This window comes from Hibiscus syriacus, unplaced genomic scaffold, assembly GCF_006381635.1.
Source record: "Hibiscus syriacus cultivar Baekdansim isolate YM2019G1 unplaced genomic scaffold, ASM638163v2 tig00110718_pilon, whole genome shotgun sequence".
Lineage (NCBI taxonomy): Eukaryota > Viridiplantae > Streptophyta > Magnoliopsida > Malvales > Malvaceae > Hibiscus > Hibiscus syriacus.
This window is the reverse complement of record NW_024062837.1, coordinates 139067-162465: the sequence shown is the minus strand read 5'-3', so window position 1 is coordinate 162465 and position 23399 is coordinate 139067. Positions and strand designations below refer to the sequence as shown.

Here is a 23399-nt window from a genome sequence, read left to right as displayed (position 1 = left end):
GCCGAATAGCCACCATAGTATGAATGAACTTATAATTACAATCACCCTCCTGAATCCAGCTTACCCTAGACTTCTGTCTGAAAAAACTCTCATCAGCAGATTCCAAACTCCTCAACTCAACAGCCACGACTTTCTCCCTGATAACAAGCTCACCCCGATGTCCACTACCCAACAATTCCATCTAAATAGACTCTAACTCATCCCTTTTCTCACGCACCCGAAGAGCTATGCATCCATACTTACGTGAATTCAACTCTTTGAGCATAGGCTTGAGTTGCTTTAACTTAAGGAAGAGTCTACTCATAGGATTGGAAGCTTGAATGAGCTTATTCCAACTATCACTCACAACCTGCAAATAATCTGGATCCTTCGCCCAAAAGTTAAAGAATCGTAAAGGCTTTAGAAGGGAAAACAAAATCCTATCCATCCTAACTAGCCCAGGAAAGTGATCAGATAGGCCGGGGGCAAGGAAACTCACATGAGCCAAAGGAAAATCCATCATCCAAGAAGGGGACACAAGCACTGCGTCCAAGTTACGATCCAAGTACACCTCTTCCTGCATATTAGTCCAAGTGAAAATAAGCCCCTCATACGCATTGCCAATGAGTCATAAACTCCCAATACAAGTGTTAAAATCCAAGATATACCACCTCAGCACATTACTGACCTCCTCGGTACTCTCTTCCAAGCAATAAATGACATTAAAGTCCCCCGCAGCTAACCAAGGGGTGTCCCCAACAGTTTGCTTCAACTCTTCCAAATGCTTTCATAATAATTGTCTTTCGCTCCCCTTATTACTTCCATAAATTCCAGAAATAAAAATCCGTGACTAACCAAGAGTCACGAGACAGGTGATACATTGCTCCGAAATAGCAACCTCAACAATATCAATATAGTCCATGCAAAAATCCAAATACAACCATTTACAGCAAGGTTGTAATTATGGAATCACAACCAACCATTAAACCATCTATCCCAAATAGCCTGACAATTATTCACTCTAACACAAGTTTCAATGAAACAAACAAAATCTATACATAAGGAATGGATTTTATCAACTGCATGCCTCTGCTTCTGAAGGTTATTAAACCCTCGAGTATGGCCCAACTTGCATGATGATTGTTTGATGTTTTTCTTGAAGTGTTCAATACCTGTTGAAAGTGAATTAATGAATTGTCCATTCTTGGCTAAAAGCTTTTAGTGGACCGTACTGCTTGAACTTGAGGATAATAAAACTCAGGGAATGTGCAGCAGGACAAACTAGTCAAATGTAACAAGAAATCTGCTTCTATTCTGAGTTATTATGCTTCTAATTATATCTTGTGATGTGTTCAGATTGAATATGGCGAGACTGATGCATGGTTATCTATGGAACTAATGTTTCATCTGAGTGTTCTTCCCCTTACCCGCCAGCTGACCAATATCAGTGGTAATCTATGGGGAAAGACTCTCCAGGTGAATACCGCTTGATTCCCTGTGTGCATTTGTTTCAATATCAGTTCATTGACTTGACATAAAAACGTTCCTTTTTAGGGTGCTAGGGCACAAAGAGTAGAGTATCTTTTGTTGCACGCATATCATGCAAAAAAGTACATTGTCCCAGACAAGTCTTCACTTCACACTAAGGAAACAAAAGTTTTGAAAAGGAGAATAACTCATGGTGTTGAGGATGGGAATAGGGATTATGAGGATAACAATGGTGTGAATCTTGAAGAGGAAGCTCATAATGAAAGTGGAAAAGGCAAAAAGGGTCCTGCCTATGCATGTGGATTGGTTTTGGAGCCAAAAAGAGGACTGCGTGACAAATATGTATTGTTACTGGATTTCAATAGCCTTTACCCATTCATAATTCAGGTTAAAATAACTACCTCATGTCTCTTGTCTTTACAATCAGATTTTTTTGCCTCTTGTTCAAGCTTGTGGTCTGTTATGCTGTTGTATACTTTTCTAATTAGTATGAGCTACTAATTTGTTCCAACAGGAATACAATATATGCTTCACAACAGTTGAAAGATTTCCTGATGGATTAGTTCCTAGTTTGCTCTCTAGTAAAACAGCTGGGGTTCTACCTGAGGTATACTCTCCTCTTGGTTTTGCTGATTTGAACAGCTGAATTTGCCAAGTTCTGTCGAAACTTTATTACAATCTGCTTCTTTATTTGTGTTATAGCTGTCCATATAGTTCTTTAAGTAAATGCTCCAATTGTCTGGAAGTGTGAATCCCCAATATAAATGCTCTAAGTTTAATGAGGATTGTTGCCTTTGCCTTTTAGACATTTTAACTGCATTGATGTTTTCTCTTGTTATGGTTATTGATAAAGTGCACAATAGATAGAATTGAAGGCATTTTCTTTGTAGTAATTCCAAAATGTTTGTGCACAATATATAACGCTTTGACGTGGTAAACACCGATGTTCGTTAATTGCGGCCAAAGCAGGCACGGAGGATCCCCTAGAACGCTTAAAAGCCTTACGCCAAAGCGGCCGTCGCTCTGACTCCTCCGTGCCAGCTTACCACGTCAAGCTCGATGAGCCGGTGTTCGTTAATTGCGATGAAGATGCTTACCAGGAGATCGTGAACAAGAGGCGAAAAGAGGCTGAAGATTTCATCGAGAATGACGATGAAAATGGAGACTTTGGCTACGGCGATGACGGAAATGAAGTTGACTGGACAAAGGCGAGTCATTATCTGTCGTCCGATGATTTTCAAGGGAAAAAAGGTTGATAACAAGGAAAAGAAGGAAAATAACAAGAATAGTAGCAGGGTAAGCAAAAGCAGCGATTCCTTGTCTGCGGCGGCGGCAATGATGGGAAAACAGAGGGTTTCTTCGATGTTTACTTCCTCAGCTTTTAGTAAGAAGGGTAAAGAAACTGATAAGGTAAAATGCGAAAGCATTGTTGATGATGTGATTAAGCAATTTGCCCCTGATGAATTTGACAGGGAACATCGTAGACGAGGCCAAACCAGTCTTTTGGCTTCTGTTAGGCCCTCCAAAGTGGCTTCCACGGTGGTTAATTCTGTTAAGAGTGAAGCTGAGTTAGTTTCTGAAGGTTAGACGGAATTTGTTGAGAAGTGCACTGAGACCATTGAAGAGGCGGTTGTAGAATCTAGTGAACTGGAGGTTGACAAATTGGATCCTGAAGTTGAATTGAAGGTGGAGCCCGCCGGGGAAAGGAAGGAAGAGAAAGAGGAGAATGTGCGTAAATTAAATGCAAAGATTTTGGAGGAGAAGAAGGACGAGGCTTTGAGTGCAATGGCTGGATGGAAGGCAGTTAAGAGTGAAGGGAATGTCAATGTGAATGGCTCTGGAGAAGGTATAAATGGATTTAGTAGTGTAATACAGTCAGAGTTTGAGCTTGATGTGGATGGTTCAATGCCATTTTATATACTTGATGCTCACGAGGAGTTTTATGGCGCTAATATGGGTACCGTTTATCTCTTCGGGAAGGTAACCGTATTTTTATTGACTTATCTATAGCTTCTTTACATTAATTTTATGGATCCGCGATTTGTTGTTGCTTTACATTCGGATGTGAATTCTGTTTTCTATGTTTATTGGTATGGGGAATGCTATTTGTGGTCTGAAATGGGAAGTGAATTTAGGTCAAAGTTGGAAGTGGATACCAAAGTTGCTGTGTGGTTGTAAAGAATATTCAGAGATGTGTTTATGCAATCCCCGACCATTCTATATTTCACAGTGATGAGATTGGGAAACTTGAGAAAGATGCAGAAGAATCAAAAATTTCTCTTTCCAGTTTCCGAACAAAGTTGCATGTGAGTTTTTCTCTGTGTTCATCGTCTCTCTTTGTTTTTTTATCCCTTTCAATTCTGATTGAAGGTTTGATGCCTCTCCTATTTTTTTCTTCAAGGAGATGACATCAGGGTTGAAGAATGAAGTTGCAAAACACTTGTTAAACCTTGATGTTTCAGGTTTTACCATGGCACCGGTTAAGGTTTGGACATTCAAACAATCTGACTTTTTGTACTTGTCCACCGTTTCTATTTCCTCACATTGTTATTCTGTTTGGTTTGTTGAATTGGTGATCAATTTTCAGAGGCGATATGCATTTGAGAGATCAGATGTACCTGTTGAGAATTATGTCCTCAAAATCAACTACCCATTTAAGGTGCATCCCTAGAGCTGTAAATCAAACAATAACATGGTTTCACCTAGAGTTTATTTTCACACATTTTCTTGGTGAACTATATTTTGTTTTATAGTTAAAGTAAATTTAGAGTCTGACAAGCTTTCATAGACCATGATTCCTTTTTCACAAATAGATAAACTAGTTACTTACTCTATCCTCGATTATTACCTCTTGTTTAAAATTGGTTTTTTCCCTCAATATTCTTTTTCCAGGATCCACCACTTCCATCAGATCTAAAAGGAGAAAAGTTCTGTGCTCTGCTTGGAACTCACAGCAGGTTTGAGTAGTTGGAACATTTTTCTTAAAAAGGAAAAAAGTAATGGATTGTAGCTGAATGTACAATATATTCATTCCAATCTTCCCAATGCAGTGATATGAGTTGTTACATCTGTTTGTAAAGTTTTCTTGATTGTTTAGTGTTATTCTAGCATCTAGTTTTTGCAATTTTCTTTTAACTTATTTTGCGGGGAAACTGTTGAGTCAACATTCTTTTGGTGATTGACTCAGTTATTTGATATATGCTAGATTGATTGGTTAGTGATAACCTTATTAGTTATTCTATGAAATGCAATGATAATGTTATTAAACTATTTTTGTAATTTAAAACTGATTTGACGTAATTATCTTCCAGAACATGTATTCTTGATGAGTTTCTGTTTAACCAAAGTATATTTTCAAGGATTAGATAATGCAATTACCTATGGGTTCTTTACTTGAAAAACTGGATTTATTATTGACTAGTGTTGTCACTTGCAGTGCATTGGAGCTTTTCCTTGTTAAAAGGAAAGTAAAAGAACCTTCTTGGCTATCAGTTTCAAAGTATTCTATTTGTCCAGTTCCCCAGGGGGTGAGATTCTTGAACATAGCATATGGTGATGTTATTTTAGCTAATTTTGCAAATTCTTTGAGCATGTTTTCAATTCTTATGTTTTCAGTTTGGTTAAGCTTTGACAGGTCAGCTGGTGCAAGTATGAAGTTGTTGTCGATTCTCCCAAAGACATTAGGGTTTCAACTTCATCAAAGAAAACAACAGAAATTCCCCCCATAGTTGTTTCAGCCATAAATTTGAAGACTGTCATCAATGAGAGGCAGAATGTAAATGAAGTTGTCTCAGCATCAATTATCTGCTGTCACAGGGCTAAGGTGTTTGTTGAGGCTTTTTCTGTTTAAGGTTCTACACAGTGAATTTAGGTACATTTTGTGAAAAAACTTTTTAAAGTGGTTTTGGTAGTATAATTCAATCTCCCTCAGGCTTCTTTAGCAAAACACAGCACTTAATATTACAGTATTCTACGCTCTTTTTTCTTGGACCATCTTTAATCCAAGTAGCAGAATGATGTCATCATTGATATACTCAAACTTCATTAATATTAGTTAAGCATGTTATATGCTGGCTTAGATATCAAAGAAACTGCTGCGTTGACCTATGAAAATAATGCCTAATATGTGGTTTGGGCTTTTCAGATAGACACTCCCATGTTGGCATCAGAATGGATGAAACCTGGTCTACTGAGCCACTTCACTGTTGTCCGCAAACTTGATGGAGGCATTTTTCCAATGGGTTTTACCAAGGAAGTGACAGAAGAAACTCAAAAGCGGGATTAAATGTTTTAGTCTCTGAAAGCAGGCAAGTTGTATATCTTGTCTTCCATCAAGTCTTTTAACTGGTGCTTGTTAACATGATATCGTCTTTGAATGATTATATTTAGTAGCTATTGTTGAAGCATCTTTTCACATGATGTTGCAGTGAAAGAGCTTTATTAAATCGATTGATGATTGAATTATACAAGCTGGACAGCGATGTTCTTGTTGGGCATAATATATCTGGATTTGACTTGGATATTCTCCTGCATAGAGCCCAGGTGGGAATCTCAACAAAGTGCTTTACTGTGGAAGAAATTTAAAGCTGCTTTAATTATCTACATGTATATATATGTATGTATGTTCCTAGCCACTGGTAAACGATCATGGGCAGGCTTCAATCAGCTGTCCCATAAGTATATTTAAGCAAGAGTTGGCAATTGATGATATTTTAATGCAGTTTCTTATTTGCATAACTAATACAATCTAGGAGGCCCATGACTATTGGATCACTATTAATCAATATTTTATCATGCACACAAGAGTCTTCTACTAGCAATCAGCGTATTTTTCCACCATTGAATTTTCATTTTCCTGATCTTATAGTTAACTTCTCTGCATTATCAAATCTTTGGATGGCAATAACCGTATATTGGTTGCTTCAACTTTCATGATCTTATTCTTTAAATGCAATCTGCCTCTAAACCTATCAAATGCCCATATGATGATTTTCCATTAATCTTATAGCACTAATAATTTGCTCTTAGTCTGGCTTGTAAAGTGCCAAGCAGCATGTGGTCCAAAATTGGTCGTCTCAAGCGCTCTGTGATGCCCAAGTTAACAAAAGGAAGTACCATCTTCGGGTCTGGTGCCAGCCCTGGGATCATGTCATGCGTTGCTGGTCGTCTTTTATGTGATACATATTTGTGTTCCCGTGACTTATTAAAAGAAGCATGACAACTGGTTCATTACACCCTTCATGCAGTATGTGAACTTTAGATAATGGAAACCTTTGCTTATTAAACATGTAATTTTTGTTCTCAGGTTAGCTATTCTTTGACACAACTATCAAAGACTCAGCTCAACAAAGACTGCAAGGAGATTGCTTCAGAAGATATTCCCAGAATGTTCCAAACATCTGAATTGCTCATGGAACTTGTAGGTTCTGGTAACCATGTCTTATAGTAGTATGGTTTTGAAGTTTTCTTTTTGTAATGTCTAATTACATTTCAATTAGGTATCATCTAAACTTCAATAACATTTATAGGGGTCATACCTTTAAAAAAACATTGATAGAGGTCATTGTTAAACATGAATTTGAGAATATAAATATTAGCTGTAATTAGATATTAAGGGCCCAACTTGCATGATGATTGTTTGATGTTTTTCTTGAAGTGTTCAATACCTGTTGAAAGTGAATTAATGAATTGTCCATTCTTGGCTAAAAGCTTTTAGTGGACCGTACTGCTTGAACTTGAGGATAATAAAACTCAGGGAATGTGCAGCAGGACAAACTAGTCAAATGTAACAAGAAATCTGCTTCTATTCTGAGTTATTATGCTTCTAATTATATCTTGTGATGTGTTCAGATTGAATATGGCGAGACTGATGCATGGTTATCTATGGAACTAATGTTTCATCTGAGTGTTCTTCCCCTTACCCGCCAGCTGACCAATATCAGTGGTAATCTATGGGGAAAGACTCTCCAGGTGAATACCGCTTGATTCCCTGTGTGCATTTGTTTCAATATCAGTTCATTGACTTGACATAAAAACGTTCCTTTTTAGGGTGCTAGGGCACAAAGAGTAGAGTATCTTTTGTTGCACGCATATCATGCAAAAAAGTACATTGTCCCAGACAAGTCTTCACTTCACACTAAGGAAACAAAAGTTTTGAAAAGGAGAATAACTCATGGTGTTGAGGATGGGAATAGGGATTATGAGGATAACAATGGTGTGAATCTTGAAGAGGAAGCTCATAATGAAAGTGGAAAAGGCAAAAAGGGTCCTGCCTATGCATGTGGATTGGTTTTGGAGCCAAAAAGAGGACTGCGTGACAAATATGTATTGTTACTGGATTTCAATAGCCTTTACCCATTCATAATTCAGGTTAAAATAACTACCTCATGTCTCTTGTCTTTACAATCAGATTTTTTTGCCTCTTGTTCAAGCTTGTGGTCTGTTATGCTGTTGTATACTTTCTAATTAGTATGAGCTACTAATTTGTTCCAACAGGAATACAATATATGCTTCACAACAGTTGAAAGATTTCCTGATGGATTAGTTCCTAGTTTGCTCTCTAGTAAAACAGCTGGGGTTCTACCTGAGGTATACTCTCCTCTTGGTTTTGCTGATTTGAACAGCTGAATTTGCCAAGTTCTGTCGAAACTTTATTACAATCTGCTTCTTTATTTGTGTTATAGCTGTCCATATAGTTCTTTAAGTAAATGCTCCAATTGTCTGGAAGTGTGAATCCCCAATATAAATGCTCTAAGTTTAATGAGGATTGTTGCCTTTGCCTTTTAGACATTTTAACTGCATTGATGTTTTCTCTTGTTATGGTTATTGATAAAGTGCACAATAGATAGAATTGAAGGCATTTTCTTTGTAGTAATTCCAAAATGTTTGTGCACAATATATAACGCTTTGACGTGGTAAACACCGATGTTCGTTAATTGCGGCCAAAGCAGGCACGGAGGATCCCCTAGAACGCTTAAAAGCCTTACGCCAAAGCGGCCGTCGCTCTGACTCCTCCGTGCCTGCTTACCACGTCAAGCTCGATGAGCCGGTGTTCGTTAATTGCGATGAAGATGCTTACCAGGAGATCGTGAACAAGAGGCGAAAAGAGGCTGAAGATTTCATCGAGAATGACGATGAAAATGGAGACTTTGGCTACGGCGATGACGGAAATGAAGTTGACTGGACAAAGGCGAGTCATTATCTGTCGTCCGATGATTTTCAAGGGAAAAAAGGTTGATAACAAGGAAAAGAAGGAAAATAACAAGAATAGTAGCAGGGTAAGCAAAAGCAGCGATTCCTTGTCTGCGGCGGCGGCAATGATGGGAAAACAGAGGGTTTCTTCGATGTTTACTTCCTCAGCTTTTAGTAAGAAGGGTAAAGAAACTGATAAGGTAAAATGCGAAAGCATTGTTGATGATGTGATTAAGCAATTTGCCCCTGATGAATTTGACAGGGAACATCGTAGACGAGGCCAAACCAGTCTTTTGGCTTCTGTTAGGCCCTCCAAAGTGGCTTCCACGGTGGTTAATTCTGTTAAGAGTGAAGCTGAGTTAGTTTCTGAAGGTTAGACGGAATTTGTTGAGAAGTGCACTGAGACCATTGAAGAGGCGGTTGTAGAATCTAGTGAACTGGAGGTTGACAAATTGGATCCTGAAGTTGAATTGAAGGTGGAGCCCGCCGGGGAAAGGAAGGAAGAGAAAGAGGAGAATGTGCGTAAATTAAATGCAAAGATTTTGGAGGAGAAGAAGGACGAGGCTTTGAGTGCAATGGCTGGATGGAAGGCAGTTAAGAGTGAAGGGAATGTCAATGTGAATGGCTCTGGAGAAGGTATAAATGGATTTAGTAGTGTAATACAGTCAGAGTTTGAGCTTGATGTGGATGGTTCAATGCCATTTTATATACTTGATGCTCACGAGGAGTTTTATGGCGCTAATATGGGTACCGTTTATCTCTTCGGGAAGGTAACCGTATTTTATTGACTTATCTATAGCTTCTTTACATTAATTTATGGATCCGCGATTTGTTGTTGCTTTACATTCGGATGTGAATTCTGTTTTCTATGTTTATTGGTATGGGGAATGCTATTTGTGGTCTGAAATGGGAAGTGAATTTAGGTCAAAGTTGGAAGTGGATACCAAAGTTGCTGTGTGGTTGTAAAGAATATTCAGAGATGTGTTTATGCAATCCCCGACCATTCTATATTTCACAGTGATGAGATTGGGAAACTTGAGAAAGATGCAGAAGAATCAAAAATTTCTCTTTCCAGTTTCCGAACAAAGTTGCATGTGAGTTTTTCTCTGTGTTCATCGTCTCTCTTTGTTTTTTATCCCTTTCAATTCTGATTGAAGGTTTGATGCCTCTCCTATTTTTTTCTTCAAGGAGATGACATCAGGGTTGAAGAATGAAGTTGCAAAACACTTGTTAAACCTTGATGTTTCAGGTTTTACCATGGCACCGGTTAAGGTTTGGACATTCAAACAATCTGACTTTTTGTACTTGTCCACCGTTTCTATTTCCTCACATTGTTATTCTGTTTGGTTTGTTGAATTGGTGATCAATTTTCAGAGGCGATATGCATTTGAGAGATCAGATGTACCTGTTGAGAATTATGTCCTCAAAATCAACTACCCATTTAAGGTGCATCCCTAGAGCTGTAAATCAAACAATAACATGGTTTCACCTAGAGTTTATTTTCACACATTTTCTTGGTGAACTATATTTTGTTTTATAGTTAAAGTAAATTTAGAGTCTGACAAGCTTTCATAGACCATGATTCCTTTTTCACAAATAGATAAACTAGTTACTTACTCTATCCTCGATTATTACCTCTTGTTTAAAATTGGTTTTTTCCCTCAATATTCTTTTTCCAGGATCCACCACTTCCATCAGATCTAAAAGGAGAAAAGTTCTGTGCTCTGCTTGGAACTCACAGCAGGTTTGAGTAGTTGGAACATTTTTCTTAAAAAGGAAAAAAGTAATGGATTGTAGCTGAATGTACAATATATTCATTCCAATCTTCCCAATGCAGTGATATGAGTTGTTACATCTGTTTGTAAAGTTTTCTTGATTGTTTAGTGTTATTCTAGCATCTAGTTTTTGCAATTTTCTTTTAACTTATTTTGCGGGGAAACTGTTGAGTCAACATTCTTTTGGTGATTGACTCAGTTATTTGATATATGCTAGATTGATTGGTTAGTGATAACCTTATTAGTTATTCTATGAAATGCAATGATAATGTTATTAAACTATTTTTGTAATTTAAAACTGATTTGACGTAATTATCTTCCAGAACATGTATTCTTGATGAGTTTCTGTTTAACCAAAGTATATTTTCAAGGATTAGATAATGCAATTACCTATGGGTTCTTTACTTGAAAAACTGGATTTATTATTGACTAGTGTTGTCACTTGCAGTGCATTGGAGCTTTTCCTTGTTAAAAGGAAAGTAAAAGAACCTTCTTGGCTATCAGTTTCAAAGTATTCTATTTGTCCAGTTCCCCAGGGGGTGAGATTCTTGAACATAGCATATGGTGATGTTATTTTAGCTAATTTTGCAAATTCTTTGAGCATGTTTTCAATTCTTATGTTTTCAGTTTGGTTAAGCTTTGACAGGTCAGCTGGTGCAAGTATGAAGTTGTTGTCGATTCTCCCAAAGACATTAGGGTTTCAACTTCATCAAAGAAAACAACAGAAATTCCCCCCATAGTTGTTTCAGCCATAAATTTGAAGACTGTCATCAATGAGAGGCAGAATGTAAATGAAGTTGTCTCAGCATCAATTATCTGCTGTCACAGGGCTAAGGTGTTTGTTGAGGCTTTTTCTGTTTAAGGTTCTACACAGTGAATTTAGGTACATTTTGTGAAAAAACTTTTTAAAGTGGTTTTGGTAGTATAATTCAATCTCCCTCAGGCTTCTTTAGCAAAACACACAGCACTTAATATTACAGTATTCTACGCTCTTTTTTCTTGGACCATCTTTAATCCAAGTAGCAGAATGATGTCATCATTGATATACTCAAACTTCATTAATATTAGTTAAGCATGTTATATGCTGGCTTAGATATCAAAGAAACTGCTGCGTTGACCTATGAAAATAATGCCTAATATGTGGTTTGGGCTTTTCAGATAGACACTCCCATGTTGGCATCAGAATGGATGAAACCTGGTCTACTGAGCCACTTCACTGTTGTCCGCAAACTTGATGGAGGCATTTTTCCAATGGGTTTTACCAAGGAAGTGACAGAAGAAACTCAAAAGCGGGATTAAATGTTTTAGTCTCTGAAAGCAGGCAAGTTGTATATCTTGTCTTCCATCAAGTCTTTTAACTGGTGCTTGTTAACATGATATCGTCTTTGAATGATTATATTTAGTAGCTATTGTTGAAGCATCTTTTCACATGATGTTGCAGTGAAAGAGCTTTATTAAATCGATTGATGATTGAATTATACAAGCTGGACAGCGATGTTCTTGTTGGGCATAATATATCTGGATTTGACTTGGATATTCTCCTGCATAGAGCCCAGGTGGGAATCTCAACAAAGTGCTTTACTGTGGAAGAAATTTAAAGCTGCTTTAATTATCTACATGTATATATATGTATGTATGTTCCTAGCCACTGGTAAACGATCATGGGCAGGCTTCAATCAGCTGTCCCATAAGTATATTTAAGCAAGAGTTGGCAATTGATGATATTTTAATGCAGTTTCTTATTTGCATAACTAATACAATCTAGGAGGCCCATGACTATTGGATCACTATTAATCAATATTTTATCATGCACACAAGAGTCTTCTACTAGCAATCAGCGTATTTTTCCACCATTGAATTTTCATTTTCCTGATCTTATAGTTAACTTCTCTGCATTATCAAATCTTTGGATGGCAATAACCGTATATTGGTTGCTTCAACTTTCATGATCTTATTCTTTAAATGCAATCTGCCTCTAAACCTATCAAATGCCCATATGATGATTTTCCATTAATCTTATAGCACTAATAATTTGCTCTTAGTCTGGCTTGTAAAGTGCCAAGCAGCATGTGGTCCAAAATTGGTCGTCTCAAGCGCTCTGTGATGCCCAAGTTAACAAAAGGAAGTACCATCTTCGGGTCTGGTGCCAGCCCTGGGATCATGTCATGCGTTGCTGGTCGTCTTTTATGTGATACATATTTGTGTTCCCGTGACTTATTAAAAGAAGCATGACAACTGGTTCATTACACCCTTCATGCAGTATGTGAACTTTAGATAATGGAAACCTTTGCTTATTAAACATGTAATTTTTGTTCTCAGGTTAGCTATTCTTTGACACAACTATCAAAGACTCAGCTCAACAAAGACTGCAAGGAGATTGCTTCAGAAGATATTCCCAGAATGTTCCAAACATCTGAATTGCTCATGGAACTTGTAGGTTCTGGTAACCATGTCTTATAGTAGTATGGTTTTGAAGTTTTCTTTTTGTAATGTCTAATTACATTTCAATTAGGTATCATCTAAACTTCAATAACATTTATAGGGGTCATACCTTTAAAAAAACATTGATAGAGGTCATTGTTAAACATGAATTTGAGAATATAAATATTAGCTGTAATTAGATATTAAGGGCCCAACTTGCATGATGATTGTTTGATGTTTTTCTTGAAGTGTTCAATACCTGTTGAAAGTGAATTAATGAATTGTCCATTCTTGGCTAAAAGCTTTTAGTGGACCGTACTGCTTGAACTTGAGGATAATAAAACTCAGGGAATGTGCAGCAGGACAAACTAGTCAAATGTAACAAGAAATCTGCTTCTATTCTGAGTTATTATGCTTCTAATTATATCTTGTGATGTGTTCAGATTGAATATGGCGAGACTGATGCATGGTTATCTATGGAACTAATGTTTCATCTGAGTGTTCTTCCCCTTACCCGCCAGCTGACCAATATCAGTGGTAATCTATGGGGAAAGACTCTCCAGGTGAATACCGCTTGATTCCCTGTGTGCATTTGTTTCAATATCAGTTCATTGACTTGACATAAAAACGTTCCTTTTTAGGGTGCTAGGGCACAAAGAGTAGAGTATCTTTTGTTGCACGCATATCATGCAAAAAAGTACATTGTCCCAGACAAGTCTTCACTTCACACTAAGGAAACAAAAGTTTTGAAAAGGAGAATAACTCATGGTGTTGAGGATGGGAATAGGGATTATGAGGATAACAATGGTGTGAATCTTGAAGAGGAAGCTCATAATGAAAGTGGAAAAGGCAAAAAGGGTCCTGCCTATGCATGTGGATTGGTTTTGGAGCCAAAAAGAGGACTGCGTGACAAATATGTATTGTTACTGGATTTCAATAGCCTTTACCCATTCATAATTCAGGTTAAAATAACTACCTCATGTCTCTTGTCTTTACAATCAGATTTTTTTGCCTCTTGTTCAAGCTTGTGGTCTGTTATGCTGTTGTATACTTTTCTAATTAGTATGAGCTACTAATTTGTTCCAACAGGAATACAATATATGCTTCACAACAGTTGAAAGATTTCCTGATGGATTAGTTCCTAGTTTGCTCTCTAGTAAAACAGCTGGGGTTCTACCTGAGGTATACTCTCCTCTTGGTTTTGCTGATTTGAACAGCTGAATTTGCCAAGTTCTGTCGAAACTTTATTACAATCTGCTTCTTTATTTGTGTTATAGCTGTCCATATAGTTCTTTAAGTAAATGCTCCAATTGTCTGGAAGTGTGAATCCCCAATATAAATGCTCTAAGTTTAATGAGGATTGTTGCCTTTGCCTTTTAGACATTTTAACTGCATTGATGTTTTCTCTTGTTATGGTTATTGATAAAGTGCACAATAGATAGAATTGAAGGCATTTTCTTTGTAGTAATTCCAAAATGTTTGTGGTCTTCAAAATGGAATAGTGTGAGTTGTATCTTGAGAAAACAGACTCTGAGGAGTTCAAATAATTAATCACTTGTATTGATGTTTGAATAAGTAATCATTTGTATTGATGATTTTGAAACTAGAAAGGAATTTTGAACTATTTATGATCACAGGTTATTGTTACTATTTTAAGTGATCAATAAATTATGAAAGGAAATCTGAGATGAGTATTGATACTCATGAGCGATCTGCCTGATCATTGCTTGAAGAGCTATTCTCTCCTTAAATGCTTCTGCATGTTCAATGAGATTTCTCCATCAAAGATGTGTCTTTACAGTCTATTTACTTCCAATTATTCATGAGTAAATATTAATAGATAATTTGTTTTTCATACCCTTCTGTAGTTGCTGAAAAATTTGGTTCAGAGGAGAAGAATGGTAAAGTCATGGATGAAAAATGCATCAGGTATCAAGGTTCAGCAACTTGATATTCAGCAGCAAGCACTTAAGCTCACTGCAAATAGGTTTGTGTATTTTAATTATTGGTAGTTCTCTTTTGGGGTCATTTGGTTGAACTATATAGGACAGGTGTAACCATCACTATTCCTTGAAACTTCATAATCCTTTTATTTCTTTGAAAGTTTTAGTGGGGTTGCCAAAGCCTGTCCTGCTATAGATAGCACTTTCAAAATTTATTTTCAGCTTGTGACATTTTACTGGAGATTCTTATTTGTAGTTTAGATGGCAGCTCTTCTTCCATATGACCTGATAATGTTTACTGTGCAGTATGTATGGATGCCTTGGGTTTTCCAATTCAAGATTTTATGCAAAACCTCTTGCAGAGCTTATAACACAACAAGTAAGCTATATGTAGCATACAAACAAATGCAAAGAAAAAGGCATTTGTTGTTTGTTATTTTCTTTTGATTTGATTTTAGTTATATTGCTGTTGATTAGGGAAGGGAGATTCTACAAAGTACTGTTGATCTTGTTCAGAATAATTTAAACTTGGAGGTATATTTGTTATGGCTTAGGCTTTGATATTCAGACTCCATGAAGTGCCAATATCATGTCTATGCTAATGAATTATACTCTTGAAGATAGGATTTTTGGTAATTGGCAGGTGATATATGGTGATACAGATTCTATTATGGTTTATAGTGGATTGGATGACATTGCAAAAGCAAAAGCAATTGCAGGAAAAGTCATCTAGGAGGTGAGGCTCTGAGAATGTAATTTGTTTCTGTTCTGTGCTTGTAATGTGATGCAAGTACATTGAATGTTGCTAGGAATGTTGTTGATAAGATTTGTTGCAAGGGTTTAATCCTCAAACCTTTAATAAAGTAGAAAATAGCTCCATCAATTATTACTGTATAGGCCGTTTTGTTGTAGTCCTCTGAGAATTTGATGAAATTGTTGCCACCATTCAAAATTTTGATTTCCTCATTTCAAATGTATAGATTTCCCTTAGGGTCTTTAGTAAGGATTACAGCAGGCTTTAATGTGCCATGCATGTTTCATTTTGAATTTAAACTCTTCTTTTTGTTACCTTCTGCAAAATGACTTTTCTATCTCTTTATTTCAAGGTGAACAAGAAATATAGGCGCCTAGAAATTGACCTCGATGGCCTGTACAAGAGAATGTTGCTTCTGAAGAAGAAAAAGTATGCCGCTGTGAAGGTGCAATTCAAGGATGGGATATCATATGAGGTTGTGTTGATTTTTTTAAATACATTTTCATTCACTATCGACTCTTAAAAGAATTGGAGAGATAACCTTTTAGTTATAGGTTATTGAGCGGAAAGGTCTTGATATGGTTCGTCGTGACTGGAGCTTACTGTCAAAGGAATTAGGTGACTTCTGTCTCACTCAGATCCTGTCAGGAAGGTATGTGATATTCTATTTATTTTTTAATTTTAAGTTGTGTTATTTTTTATGTAATGTTAGCAATCTCTGCGGAACTTGGTCACTGAGCATTTATCAGTGTGGGTCCTATTTCACAGGTCTTGTGAGGATGTTGTTGAATCAATACATAACTCTCTCATGAAGGTTAGTAGATACTTATAATTTGTATGTTCTATTTTTGTTTTGTTCTTTTGGTTGTATTTGGTGCTGGACTGAAAGCCTTAGCTCCTTGGAATCATTCACCAATAAAAAGGTTTCAAGCTGCTACTGCTTATGGTTTATTACACTCATCATTCGTCTGAACTTCTTTGTAAGGTGAAGTGTGCTTAAACTACTATCATATAATCGACTTGTCTACTTGTAACAGGTCCAAGAAGAAATGAGGAATGGACAAGTAGTACTTAAGAAGTACATTATCACAAAAACATTGACTAAACCACCTGAAGCCTACCCAGATGCCAAAAACCAACCTCATGTTCAGGTGAATTCAACAAACAGTAACTGGTCTTTCATGCATTATTACTCTTATCTAATTTTGTATAATTTTCCCTATCTTGTATCTAATCATTAGATGGATTTTACTTGAACCATTTTATAGGTGGCCCTTAGAATGAAGCAAAGTGGTTATTCTACTGGATGCTCGGCTGGTGATACTATTCCGCATATAATTTGTTGTGAACAGGTTTGTGCTTCAATTTCTTTATGAAATATATATGAACTTCTAGTATTGGCTGGCTGCATTCAGACCCTTCCATTTTACTTCATCTCAATCTGATTTCCCTTTTCCCATTTTGTTCCGTCTTGGACAGGGGTCTAGTTCAAGCAATTCAACGGGGATAGCTTACCGAGCAAGGCATCCTGATGAGTTGAAAAAAGATAAGGGGAAATGGATGATTGACATTGATTATTACTTGTCACAGCAGATCTATCCAGTTGTATCTCGATTATGTGCTTCAATACAAGGAACAAGCCCAGGGCGGTTGGCTGATTGCTTAGGACTTGACTCGTCAAAGGTAATCCCTACATGGTAGCCTGATTTTGAAGGACGTCAATGTTCTATCTTGCAGACAGTTCGACAATGATATTATCTGATTTTTTATTTCCAGTTCCAAAGTACATCAACTGAGGCTGTCAGCAATGACACTGGAAATGCTCTCTTGTTTGCTGTAGATGATGAGGAGAGGTAACTATTTACTCCTACTCTGCTCTTTTCTCCATAATTTTAAAGAACATTTTAATATTTTGTTAATCCTGTCAATTTTGGCAATATTCTATTATATTTATTATTCCTTCACAGATGAATTTCGTAATACCTTATAGTTTATCATCCCAGATCATATATAAAAAATCTCATTGAAATCGACTAATTGAGTACAGTGACAATGGATGTACTTCTTCCTTGAAATAATGTATGTATTGGTTTGTGTCGCAGGTATCAGGGATGTGAGCCACTGACATTGCCATGTCCAAGTTGTTCAGGCACTTTTAACTGCCCTTCTGTATTCAGCTCTATCCGTGCGGTAGTTGAGAAACCAGCAAAAATGCAACAAGAGGAATCTACGAGCAATTTCTGGCGAATGCTGTGCTGCCCCAAATGTCCAGAAGAAGGTGACATGGATAGAATGTCTCCTGAAATGATAGCAAACCAGGTATTTGTTGATTTTTTGACTTGAATGTTGCTCTAACATGACATACATTGATTGATTGTCTGGTCATCCTAATACGTTAGAAGATGACACATTGCATGAAATATACAGTCATGTACTAAAAGATGTGCTTTGTCCTCTCTGTCAGGTCAAACGACAAGTGGAGGGGTTTATTTCAATGTACTACAAAGGCTTAATGACGGTAATATACCTTTTGCAAAATCTCGTGTATACAACATAAAAAACTCGAGTTGAGCAGTAATTAGAGCTGATGGCATGTTTGACTTTGCTTTCAGTGTGATGATGAAACTTGCAAACATACTACAAGAAGTGTCAACCTGCGGGTGTTTAGTGGTTCTGAAAAAGGAATGGTTTGTCCAAACCATCCCCGCTGTAATGGGCGTCTTGTGAGAAAGGTTTCATGACAATCCTTTGAACATTTTTTGCCCCATAACGAGCTCTTTATGTTTAAGCTGACATTTATTTTTCCATGAAATGTGTAGTACACGGAAGCAGATCTTTACAAGCAACTAGCTTATTTCTGTCATCTCTTGGACACCACACGCTGCGTAGAGAAGGTAGTTTATTTTTGGTTTACGGCGGATGTTTCGGGCAGCAACTGTTGAATATTTGCAGGTTGTGAATTAGTAGGGTATCTAAGTGTTTGTTTTTTGGTTGTTGTATGTAGATGGAGACAACTGCGAGGATAACAGTTGAGAAAGAGTTGGGTAAGGTTCGACCAGTGGTTGGTTTGGCTGCAAACACAGTTCAAAGAATTCGAGATCGGTGTTCCTTTGGTTGGGTGCAGATGAACGACCTCATCGTCACATGTTGAATCTTTATAATGTATGTATTTGACCTATATTATGTATTTTCTCTGCTCAAGGAAGGCTTTTTATGTAAAACGTGAGAGCAATGATTTATTTGTGTACTGTGAAATAAAGACAAATTAACTTGGGTTGCTCTTAGTTCGCGGGACAAATTGGCCGGTTCATCTAAAATTCAGGTTGGTTTTAGTCCGTTTTGTGTTGAATTTTGGATCAAATTTGGGTCATAATGTTCGAGTTCATATCAGGTCTCGAATCAAATAAATCAGTTTATATTGGGTTCAGATCAAGTTTGTCACGTCTGGCTTAATGATCAGGCCTAATTTGCTCAAGCTATTTGATGCAATGGTTCCTGATGTCCTTGAGAGTTGGTAACTCTTCTCTAATTTTACCTTCAAGAGTGAACAGGGAATATTGTTTCTCGATGTTACAGAGACTAAACACACTGCTAAATTTACTAAAACCTGACCATTTCTAGCAAACGAAAAAAAAGGAATAAAAGAGACCCACTGAACTAATAAGCTTATCAGTTCAGGAGCTGCTCAATATAGGTACTGAATAATTGGAAGATGGATATTCCGAGCTTTACTGAACAGTAACACGTCAGAAGCTCTTCAACACGTTGTGGCACCAAATATTCTCTTTTGGATTCATTAAAACGGTTACAGATGAATATAATAGTTCATTACTTTTTGACATTACATGCTCAAACCGAACTGGTGTGCAAGACTTTGATATCTAGATAATGATGGCAAAAAGTTAGATCTACGACATTTATACGGTTGAATTATAATAGTAGTGTATACGACATTTATGATGCTCTAAACATTCACTATGCCACAAATAAAAGAAAAACGGAAGATGATTTTGGTTCCTAATTACAGAAAACTGGACAGATTTGGCAACAATAGTGATGGGAATTACCTTTGGACATGGTTCATTTTCCCCTGTCAAATGTCAATATATCCACCAGGGAATATCCTTGCATGGTATGGAGGGGTAGAAAATAGTGATTCTGATGAAGAGAAAATACTAATCTTCTCTTCTATTCTCACTTGAAAAATTCGGTTACAAGATTAGTCTTTTATAAAGACTTAACAAATAGTGCTTCGCTTTAAGTAGAACCACACTAGATATTAGATATGATCTTTATCTACATTTAGGATAAGACTTGAATAATACTAAACTACTAAGAGATTGTCATAACGTTCTGAAAAAAAAGTTAGGGTTCATTTTGATTAAATTAGGTTTTCCTTTAAAAATTGAAAAATTGTGTTTTGAGGGAGTTGTCATCAATATTTATTTAGGGTGTGATTAAATCATCCAAAAATATTTTGTTATTTTAATAAAATTTAAATTTAAAAATTATTAAAACAACTTATGGTATACTTTCTAAAAAACGAGGTCAGGAGTCAATTATGTGTGGAGAAAGATTAGCACCAAAATGTCCGAAAATCGATACCTAATCGATTAATTATTGTCTTTGTAATAAAATTTGTGACTTTGAATTTTAATTTAATTAATGATCCCTTTTCAATTGAATAAATACAACGTTATTTAACTAACTAAAGTTCTAGAGAAAAAAGTTAACAATTCATTGTATTTAACTGAAGAGAGTTAATCTCTTAATATGAAGTAGGACGATGCCCTCTCTTTCTATACTAAAGCGATGGATTACCAATATTTATTCTCAAGAACTTAAGGTTTCTAAGGTAAACCGACAACGTTTCAACATTTTGAACTAAGGAGAAATATCTTCTTATATGAAGTAGAGCGGTGATATTTGTATTCTTAAAAAGAAATAAGAAACACTGATATTTTTCCTTACAATTAAGCATTAATTTTATTCACATCGAGAGTATGCGGCAAACAAACATTTTATTACTAAAAATTATCAAGCCTTTAAGATAGATAAATGATATTCAAATATTTACAAATATCGAGGCAAGACTATTTAATAAGATTGAACGACCTATCCTCGTTAAATTTGAATATAAAAATATTATATTTTCTACCCTCCTAATTGGTGTTAATATGTTTCCATTTTATCTAGTTTCACTGAAGGATATTTATTTATTTTAAATCTTTAAAATTGAACTATCAGTTAGGTCAGGACAACCCTCATCGGCAATTTAAAATAAACAAATATTATATTTTAATTAAATATGAAAAGTGTTAAGTTATGCACGTGAAGTTATCATATTTTCGATTGCATAAAGATATCATGCGGTTAATAACATGCTTCAAGAAATATTAATTATAAAATTAAAGAATCAAATCAAAGAATCAAAATTAAAGGTATAAAGAAAATAAACAAATAATTAAATATAAATTGTAAATATAAAAGATATGAGGTAAAAAGATAAAAATACCAAAATTATCAAAAATAGTAGAATTAAATAGTAAATATACAAATAAAAATAATAAAAAATAAAGAATTAAAAATATAAAAGGAAAATAATAAATAATATATGATAATAAATAAAAAAGTAAAGAGAGGTAATTTTTTTAATATAAAATGCCAGTTTTATTGCATTGAAACAAAAGCAACGTTATTTTTAAAAAAAAAAAAGAAAAGAAAAAAAAGTAACGTCTCGCAAAAACAGATGGGATACAACTCAAAAATACTAAACTGAAAAACACGTGTCCCTAAACAAATAAAATAACGTAAACAATCTGGCATTTCGTCTTCTTCCTTGTGAAATGAAACGTTGATACGAGCAAAGCAAGAAGAAAACAATCTTTCCCTAAAATAGAGCCTGGGAATCAAAACACCGCCCGTCTATCCTACGCAACTTGAAGTTCCACACAACTAGGACCTTCTTCTACCCAGAAACGGTCTTCCTCTCTGAAATCCATAGCAGATGTCAGCAAGTGAGCCGCTTTGTTGCCAGATCTTGGGGTGTACTGAAATTTTCATGAACGAAAAGCTTCTCGTCGCCGTCGAAATTTTCATGTTATCGCACTTGCTGACATCTGCTATGGATTTCAGAGAGGAAGACCGTTTCTCAGTAGCAAAGAGGATCGCATGCAGCGCCGCCTTCTCCTGCGCCATGAAAGCTGAGGTAATGTTTTTGCTAAAACGACGACATGCACCAAGTAAATATCCTTCATTATCTCGAGCAATAATCCCTGACCATGCCTCTATTTTCTTCTGTACAAAATGAGCATCGAAATTCAACTTGACTAGGGAAGGAGCCGGTGGGTTCCATCGCGCTATGGCTATTTCATGATGTCCACGCAGTTGAAGATTTTCCCTATTATAGTCGTCATTGAGAACGAACCAAGGTAATTACCTCTTCTTTTCTTGTAGATTGCCCTTGATGAAGAAATTTATTTCTGATAAACCATAGTGCCCATATTATTACAAAAAATTCTGGATGTTTGTTTTCCTGGTTCTGTCTAAATAACCATGATAGCCATTCCGTAAACTCCATCGCTTCGATGTGGGGAGGCCATTGAAATCCCAAATCTGGCCATACTTGTCGGGGTGCTAGACAGTCACGAACACGTCCCATGAGCACCAATGAATCCCACGTTTCTGTCAGATTTTTGCCACCAAAACTGCGCCATTAAACTTTCGAGCTCCTTACAAAGGGTTTTAGGTAAGAGGAAACGACTCATAGCAAACATCGGAATGGCTTGAAGAACAGACTTGATGAATACCTCCTTCCCACCTTGCGAAAGCGCTCTGATACACCATTTCCTTATACGACTTCGGAACTTGTCTTTTAGATTTGCAAAAGTGACGGTCTTGCTTCGACTGCATCGGATTTGATGACACTTACACCTCTAAGATCCGGTGAACATTGTTAAGGTTCTCATCTATGACATTGGAACTGAAGAAAAGACCAGATTTTGTCTAAATTTATTTGTTGACCCGATTTGACCTGCAGAGCCATTGAGTTGTCACTTCGGCAAAAATAAGGCTATCGTATGGGAATAAAAGGTGAGATATAACTGGAGCATAACGATTAATTCTCACTCCATGAAACTCCTCCCTCAACACAGCATGCCAAATTAAACTAGACAAGCCCTCACTACATATCAAAAAAAGATACGGACTTAACGGATCCCCTTGCTTTAGCCCCCGCTGCGAAACAAATTTCTCACCCGCCAAACCATATAGTATAACCAAATACGACACCGAACAAACACAACGCTGAACCTTCTCAATCCAAGTCGAGCAAAAACCCATTTTAGACATAATTTCCCAAAGAGATCCCCATTCTACTCTGTCATACGTCTTGCTCATATCAAGATTTAGTGCATAAAAACCCTTCTTTCCAAATCTCCTCTGCTGAAACGAATGCAATACCTCATACGTCGTAATTATATTATCAGTAATCAATTGACTTAGCACAAAAGCACTTTGTGCTTCGTCGATACACCTCTCTAAAAAAACATGCATACGGACCACCAACATTTTCGAGACAATTTTATACAATACGTTGCATAAACTTATCGGAAGAAATTGACTCAAATTAGTAGGAACAACCACTTTCAGGATTAAGACTATATATGTATTATTGATATCGCTCATGTCCACACGTCCTTCGACTACCTCAATACAATAAGTCGCTGTTGGGAAAAAAACGAGAACGAGTAATTTCTCTATAACCAGATTAGTGAGAATGCGAAATAAAAACGGAAAAATAATACCCGAAATTGATAACAGAGTTCAGCCAATTGTTCCTACGTCTCC

At 36.4% G+C, this 23399-nt stretch overlaps 1 protein-coding gene and 2 pseudogenes across 1 annotated transcript; 2 read left to right on the top strand and 1 right to left on the bottom strand.

Annotated features, from left to right (window-relative positions):
* Positions 1 to 1044: 1044 nt before the first annotated feature.
* LOC120138981 lies at positions 1045 to 8094 on the top strand (annotated as a pseudogene).
* Positions 8095 to 8174: 80 nt separating this feature from the next.
* On the top strand, positions 8175 to 18717 carry LOC120138980 (annotated as a pseudogene).
* Positions 18718 to 22195: 3478 nt separating this feature from the next.
* On the bottom strand, positions 22196 to 23120 carry LOC120138979. The gene is made up of 2 exons (XM_039154349.1): positions 22575 to 23120; positions 22196 to 22486 (listed from the first exon to the last, which is right to left on the bottom strand). The coding sequence occupies exons 1-2, from the start codon at positions 23118 to 23120 to the stop codon at positions 22196 to 22198; spliced, it is 837 nt and encodes a 278-aa protein (XP_039010280.1).
* Between the last annotated feature and the right edge of the window lie 279 nt (positions 23121 to 23399).